The sequence below is a fragment of the Schistosoma haematobium genome, chromosome 1 (genome assembly GCF_000699445.3).
Source record: "Schistosoma haematobium chromosome 1, whole genome shotgun sequence".
Taxonomy (NCBI): domain Eukaryota; kingdom Metazoa; phylum Platyhelminthes; class Trematoda; order Strigeidida; family Schistosomatidae; genus Schistosoma; species Schistosoma haematobium.
Genome location: NC_067196.1, coordinates 59,486,609 through 59,495,035, shown reverse-complemented (window position 1 = coordinate 59,495,035; position 8,427 = coordinate 59,486,609). Strand labels below are relative to the sequence as shown.

The following is an 8,427-nucleotide window of genomic DNA, read 5'->3' as shown; positions in this document are numbered from 1 at the left end:
TGATAACTGAACAAGCGGTTTAGTTGAATGATGATGATTCTACACGGGTGAAAGGAAAGCAGTTAGGAGTTTTACACTCAAACACCCAATCGATTGTAACCATTCTACAGATCCACAATTCGATTTTAATGTTGTTTATATGATTCGTTCAAATCTACCCAGATTTCTTCGTATCCAACTCTTAAAAACAGCAGAAGCTCTTACCAACCAGGGGCTTAAACCACAACTATGCGTACAAAAGAAGTGCTTCTTATCCTTATCGTTACCTTGGCCTTAATTATTATGATTATCCTATTATTATTATTATTATTATTATTATTACTGCATTCCGCCTTTACTTATGTCTTATATTCTCATTATTTTATTCGTAAATACTATTCATATCACCTTATTTATTTTTTACACCTCTTTTATGACAAAAACATTTTAATCATCTTATTATATTCACTAAATCTATTGTTATTATTCGTATTACGTAATCTAGTATTATAATCTTCTTATTACATGATTAATTGTGTTCACATTTCCTCACGGAATTAGTACTTTTAGAAAAAACAAGAAAATTTCATATATATATACGATTGTACAGCTTGATAATAAATTCGTTGAAAAGAGATTCCTTCACTGAACTTCGTGTTTTAATTTTAATGTTTATATGGGAATTATCTGTTGATTTTCATTGTGTTGTGGAATTTTTTTAAACTTACAAGATAAAAAAACAAACAAGAATACCCATAGATATGATTCAGTTTAAACTATTTTATTTAACTTAATATACTCAACTAATTCATATGTAATGATAAACAATAGACATTCAATAGATTGAATTTACAATTTTACATATTTTTGCAAAAATAAGTTTAAATTCAAAATCCATAACAGAAATATATTTTCTCAGTTTTTATCCATGGAACTAAAATGATTTACTTTTATTTTATTGATCAACAATATCACTTTTAATAAGTTTTTTTCTTCTTTGTATCATAACTTTTCACAACAACACATTATGAATTAATATAGGAGTGGAGGGATAGTTATTTGAAAGAGAAAGCAACTTTTAGAGTAATACAATCAAATAGACAATTTACGAATGCAAAAACATGTAACTATACAATTAATGAAAGTTGAAAAGTTTATCATGGAACATACTTTAGTTTTTACAACAACAAAAAAAAAGAATACTGTGAACAATAGAAAGTTGTTATGTAATTTTTCTCTTAAAAATGATAATATTCTGATAAACGTATAGATCTTTAAAGAGGAAGAATGTATTTGTGAAATCTCAGCGAAAAAATTTGAATTAAATCCAACGTTTCATCTGGCAATCTGGTCCAAGTTTTTTCAAGGAAAATATATATATAGATCTTTGTATTTATAAATTAATTTCATTATTTAACTTGAATATAAAAATCCACAACATATTAACATAGATTGTCGAAATATAATACAAATGGAATAACTTAATTGTTTTATAAATATCCAATACCACCAATTAGTTGTAACTTTGGTAAATTGTACTAGATTACAAATTTCATTAACTGTTTTATTTTCATGAATAAAATTAGTTTGACTATTAACAATAGTACTAGTGTTTTGAACTAACATTTCATAAGTAACATCATGAGGACTAATAATACTGTTAGTAGTAATTTTGTTAGTCATATTATGACTATTTAAATAGTTAATAGAACAATTCAAAGTAGAATTATCCTCTAAACTCAACAATTGTGGATTGAAAAATTTCATTAATAATAAACAAATTTCATTGGTAATTAAATTAACTATTAAATTAGTAAAAAATGTAGGTTTAGTAATTCGATGTAAAAAGCATTTTACCATAATTAATGGAATGCATATTATCTCAATACAATTTTCTATTACTTCTATGCATAGTGTAAAAAGAATGAAGTATTTCAAAAATAATTCTTGATGAGATACATAACGATACTGATTAATCATATAAGATTGATGTATAGCATGAGTTGACAATGAATTATGTACAATGGATGTATTTGGAAAAGAAGAGTTAATATCAAAATCTTTGGCATATACGTTTGTGAATTTTAATAAAATTTCAATAATTTGCATTAAATTAAAACATATTGAACCAGTTAATTGAAAGAGAAGTGGAAAATAAAGTAAATTTGATTTTAGCCAATTGAGATGATTTGAAAATTTACGAGAATAAATATAACCTGGATTTGAATGTTTATCATAAGTTGAAGAATAAACTAATAAAATGTTTTGTGAGATTGTAAATACTAAAATTAGAAAATAACTAAGATAACACATAAGTATTCGTGGAAATTCATTCAGCCTATAAGTAAACAAATGTATGATACAAATGATTACTGAAAAAAAACTGAGCAACCAACAGATATAAGATTTCCTTTCACAACGACAATAAAAGTTGTTACTATAATTTGATACTGATCGCGAAATTCGAGAAATTGTTGAATTTTTATGATGGATAGGAGATGATGAATTGCTTTCTTTAGCCCAATGGACAAGACGTTTTTTCCTAGGTATATTTTCAGAATTTTGAAGATTTTTTATTAGTTTTCGGACGTTCCAACTGATCCAGATCAAAACTGTTTCATCGAAATAGTTCATGAGCAAATTCAAGAAAGTAAAAAGCATTATTTTTTATTAATAATTGCAAAATATACGGCGAGACTATATTTCATGGACGAACTAATCAGGTGTAAGATATCATGTCTCGGATTTTCACTCACCCATTTGGCTAAATAGAGTTTTGGCATTATAGATGATGCCAGTTTGTGATGAAAACCCTTAATTAAACCATAATCATCAACTGTAAATCATAATTCGAATTCCTCACACTGGTTTATAACCCTCATTTGGTCCTAGTTATTAGGTCACCTTAGGTCACTTTAGCGTCGCTCAAAAGTCGTCTATAAACTATAGTCTCACCAAATATACATCTTCTCCAGTCAACAAATTTTCTCTCTTTATATAAAATGAAGAAATTCATTTTAGACTAATTTCAAAACAGTAAAAGTACTCGTAACATGAACATTTTTTTGACAAGCAACACTACCCATCCCGTGTTTATTTTGCTTTTTTTCGCTCAGTCAAAAATGTTACTATTAGATTGAAACTCATTTTATCTAGTGACGTTGAAAAGATAATCATTTAGTTATTCTGAAACCAATTACCTTTCTAGTAAAATGATTCTTTAGAAGAGGATTTCTGTTATTTTGTTTTTTAGAAATATAAATGAAAAATTGTTTCACAAAATTGTTCAAAATATTTCATTTTATCAACAACAATTATCTTTAAAGGAGAATATGAAAATGGTGTGAGAATTAAAATTTCATGAATAACCTTATTTCCGAATATAGGAAAAAGTAAAGATAGGATGTAAAATAAACTCATTTTCAAAATTTCTTTTTAATTCAACTCCTGTAGTGTGAGAAGGTCATTCAACCTATTGATATATAACTGGTTGGGACAACTATGTTTATTATTTATCCAATGGGATATAATTTTGAACATTCTTTTAACTAAAACCAAAATTAATATATTATTCAACCAACAAATAACCTTGAGATCCACCATTTTTATTCAACAGAGATTTATCATTGTTTAGTTGGTGTAAATATGATTTAACAGTAATCATAATTCTAATTTTTTAGGTACTATCAGATAACCTGAAGATTTATGGCATTGGCAGATCAGTTTTTCATGCACTGGTCACTACATAGAAAATGCATCACAATTTTTTTACAGAAAATATACTGATCATTTTGTTTAAAAAATTAAAAAGGTTGTTGAACATGAGTATTATATGGCAGCAAGTCTGAAACATCACTATTTGAAACGTAACTTTTACTTGTTCTAGTGGAACAAAATTAATGTTTCACCATTATTAATGTTATATCTAGAGGTTGAATTCTTAATATACCGCGTACAACTAGAGCACTCGAATACCAGAACCTTCCAAGTTGCAAATGAGAAGACAGAAGACAAGTGAAAGGAATGCTATTTCAGTGTCAAATATAGCACAAAACTGTCAGATATTTATAGTTTTTTTAGTAAAAAGAAATCATAATTATAGTCATCCAATCCGCATACAGGGGGTTTTAGCATTTGCCCAACGGGGAAGCGACACGTAGAGATTCCGGAATATTCTTCAAAAAGATGATTGGATGGAATATCTTCGGCTTTTTCTGAGCTTCTTAGAGCTTCCTTGAGTTCACTCGTGGGCCGTCCTCAAAAATTACTTCAAAGATACTAAATTGTAATAAAACTCATTTAAATAACGTTTTTTCTAGATGCATAGTAAAGTTTGGACTTACCTACAACTAGAAGATGTGAGCAAGCAACACAATTTAGAAGATAGGCTGCTGGACTTTGTATAACCTTCAAAACTAACAGTCTATTAAAGTTACCTGAAAGTAGACAACAGTTTAATTCCACATACATAATAATAACACTTTAATATATGTATATACAAAAATAACGAAAAGTTCAACATTTCAGCACTACAAATTCTATTTTGTCAAAACTGCTTATTTAGTAATTCAGATACTTAAACTTTGTTAGTAAGCAAGCTAGAATAAACACTTTTGTCTATTGTTTTTGTTTTCAAATGAATCGTCAACTATTAAATTCAAAATAAATTACAAATTCGAAAACAATTTGGAAAATAGATTTCTCGCATTCATATCTTATACCTTTCAAGTCACATGTAGATGGCTAATTAAAGATTCTGACCATAAAAGCTACATGAAAATTATTGTTCACATTAGTGATCACAAATAAAACAAACGCAAGATGTATCATCAGCATCATAAATTTTTCGTGCATATTTAGAAGTAACTTTAAACAAACGAAGGCAAACACTCTTTTGCTGTCCAAGGAACATTAATGTGTGTAAGATATTATTTTATCATAAATATTGATTACATATTTTTTTCAGAAATGGTAAACACAAAATTTGTAGAATATCCTTTTTTGTATGCTCAGCAATGTAGTCACATATTTTTATGAGACCATTTAATAAACGGTGAAGCCTCAAGGAAAAAGATATGTCAAAATATCCTTTCTGCGATATTACCACGTAGTTATGCTACGAAACTATTACTCATGGTCTAATTAGCTTTAAATCCACAGTAATCATGTTTTATTGATATCGTGAACCGGTCCTTGTTAAACCACACTTGAGAACCTAAAACTTTTGGACGGCCGTTTTGTCCTAGTATGGGACTCTCCTTCAGTGCGTACACACGACCCTGCACACAGGACTCGAACCTAGGACCTTCGATCTCTCCAGCCCAATGGCCTAAAGTTTAGGCGTTTTCGAAAAAACAAATTAGTCAGTTCATGATCTCCATAAAAACCCAAGGATTTTCACAAACCTGAACTGATATTAATAATGCTCTTTAACATTTTTTCAACATTCAGTTGACTGCATTAATCGATGAAATGCTGTCCTATTTATTAGGTGCTGGTGTGTGTGTGGAAATTAATATCGTAATGAAGTAATTTTGTTTATATTTGACTTCTGTCTGGAGAATTTAGAAACCACTGAAACATAAACAGTTTGGACTTAGCTTCCATTTTGTATCGAAATGTACATTTGATGATATAACCGGATGAATTGGTTTGTCATATTTATCCCTAATGTTCAACATCGTAACTGAACTATCGTCCATTTAATACCTTTTTCTACAATAAAGATAACTCTTATCATTTAAGATTTTATCCTTAAAGTGTAATATAAAATGATAAGTCAAGTGGCCTAGACGAATAAAATAATTTGTTGCTTTTGCTATATATATCACGTGTAGGACCATATAGATTTCAGATGCAAGGCAATTTTTCAGCTGAAAGTGACGCTAATCATTCCATTTGTTTGCAGGTCAACACACATGGGTCAGTAATATTCCAAATAGTTTATAAGCTCTTAGTTAGCTTTCATTTGAACAACTCATCTTTTTCAAGAAAATTTATAATATTGATAAATTAAGTTGCACTCCATTATTATTAAATGGGAAACATATGGCAATTGGTTCTTGTTCTTAATTAGCTGATTTACTAAAATGCAAGAACTGTATAGGTTTTAGCGACTTAAAAATATAAGTCTACAGAACTTAAGAAAGATAATTAGTTTTGAAACGTTGCAGGTAGGTCGATAACGAAATTATTTATTACAATTAATTAGAATTTAAACTTGAGTAAATTGGATTGGACCATGAGGGATATAATTCATTCTTTAGGATATACAACCAATGCTCTTTTCTTTAAATGCGGATTCCCAATAGAAATGAAGATATTAATTGGCGGTTACCTTTTAAAGTCGAGACATATAAATCGTTTTATTCAGAAGTTTCAAACAAAATATACCCACATCTATTCTGGCCCCTATAATTTGAATCAGACTCACTACTTAAGTCTTCAAGTAATAGATCATATATTAGACTACAGAGATAGTAAAACCTCGGTCACTAAAGACTATAATCTTGTTTCGTCAACTTGTAAGACTGATTCATTAAGGTCCTATAAATGTCAAAATGTCATACTAAGATGTTTCTATGCTGTCTTTAACAAAATATTGATTGTTTCAATGGATAACTAAAGAAAAATTCAGGACCTAAAAATTGTTTATAACTTTGTTCCTTAACCATTCAGCATAGAATGCAACCCAAATATTTGGCTAACAGCAGATAATGTCAAATTCTAGAAAACACTCTAAACACTTAACTAAAAGTTGAACAGTCTAGTAATAAAGATATATGGTTTGATTTCAAAATGAATATTTAATGGAGTCGAAACAACAATTTCGTAGTTTACTAAATGTTTGTTTGATATTTCAAAGCAGTTAAAATTAATGGAATCATAGACTAACACGATATACCTTTAATTTCATATGTTTTGTTTAACTTATATTCATGATAGTAGCTGAGGTAATTTTCCGTTCCTATATATGCCATGCGGAACCAACTGGTTAGATTGGCAGCTATTACGTGTACAAACAGCAATCCATTGTACATTCTCAACATTTTTGGAAAAATCTAGAATTAAAAACAGTAGACGGAATGAAATAAGAACACACAACATGAGATAAAAAACCCTTCATTTGACTTTTCATGTAAAAAGTAAATTACACCGCTTAAACACACTTTCTGTTGGATTTTATAGTGCTAGATTATACGGAATACACCCATCAAGACATAAAATAAGAAAAATTGATTCAGCGAAGAGTTCTCTTTTCGATAAATTCACTTCCAAAGCTGTACAATCGCAAAAGAGATTAGTACAACCTCTTTTTCTGCTATGGTCTTGATGTCTTATAATCTTTTTTTCTCCATACTCTTCTTCCTTAATAGCTATCTGCTTCTACATCCATCTTCTACCACTAACTGGTTTATTTCTGTTTCTATGATCCGCCTGATCTCAACTTCAAAATTTTGTTTTATCATGCTGAACCATCATTTCCCAATGATAATTTCACTATCTAACTTTTGATGAATATTTAAGCCATTAACAAACTATTATTAGTTTCCTCGTTTAAAAATCTTTTTAATACATTTGTTTATTTTACCTCACTGTTATCATATCTAACAGAAGTTTATCATTATTATTATTGTGGTTATTATCATTCTGTAAAAATAAGTATATATGTTTTCGATTGTACAGCTTTGAAAATAAATTCGCCGAAAAGAGAACTCTTCGCTGAACCAATCTTTCTTATTTGATGCCTAGATTAAACTGTCTGAAACAAACAACAAAATAATACAAAAATGAGCCAAATATATATTGTGTAAGCTAAGCGTATGTGTTTTAACCACATATTAGCCCTTGAAGTGGAAATAACGTATTTACATTATTTGGCTTTGACAGGTCTTTTCTCGTTAAAAAGCTCGTTGATTTACCTCAGAGATATTTTTTGGTGAGTAGTATACATTATTGACACTATATGTGGAGGAAACAAACAGACATAGTGAGGAGTACTTCGAACCATATTGAGACATTATAAACAATTAGCTGACTTCTATTGAAATGATATTTTGAGTGAGAGGAAAAACCAATCTCCCAAACTCCTACTGAATCCTATTTTCAGAGTGATGATCCTCTGATTACTTACCATATAGTCCCTCAATTATCATAACATAAATAAGTTTGTCTGTAAAACCTGTATAACATTTAAGTCCATTCCTTTTTATTGGAATATTTGGCATTCCATAAAAGTTCACATGTTTCAGGTATGCTTTTAATTATTCATCTAAGGAAACTGGAGAGGTACTTTACGGCTGTGAATAATTTTTTATGTAACATCTATTAAAATCATGTAACCATACAGATTGTAGTAAAATTGTGTTGATCAGCGTCAACAACATTTTTTGACAATCACTTCAGTTTAACTACTTTTAGTATCATTACTATTACTAATTATTTTGC

General features: G+C 28.9%; 1 protein-coding gene across 1 annotated transcript in view; it reads right to left on the bottom strand.

Moving 5' to 3' along the window:
• Positions 1-744: 744 nt before the first annotated feature.
• The window catches only part of MS3_00010178 (uncharacterized protein), a gene marked incomplete at its 5' end in the record, with an annotated part of 28,683 nt that continues 21,000 nt past the window's right edge, over positions 745-8,427 (bottom strand). Inside the window, 3 exons of the mRNA XM_051218536.1 lie at positions 745-2,591; positions 4,323-4,415; positions 6,884-7,040. Of these exons, the coding sequence (XP_051074660.1) occupies positions 1,393-2,591; positions 4,323-4,415; positions 6,884-7,040 (1,449 nt within the window). The 3' untranslated portion in view covers positions 745-1,392. The remainder of the gene's footprint in view (positions 2,592-4,322; positions 4,416-6,883; positions 7,041-8,427) is intronic.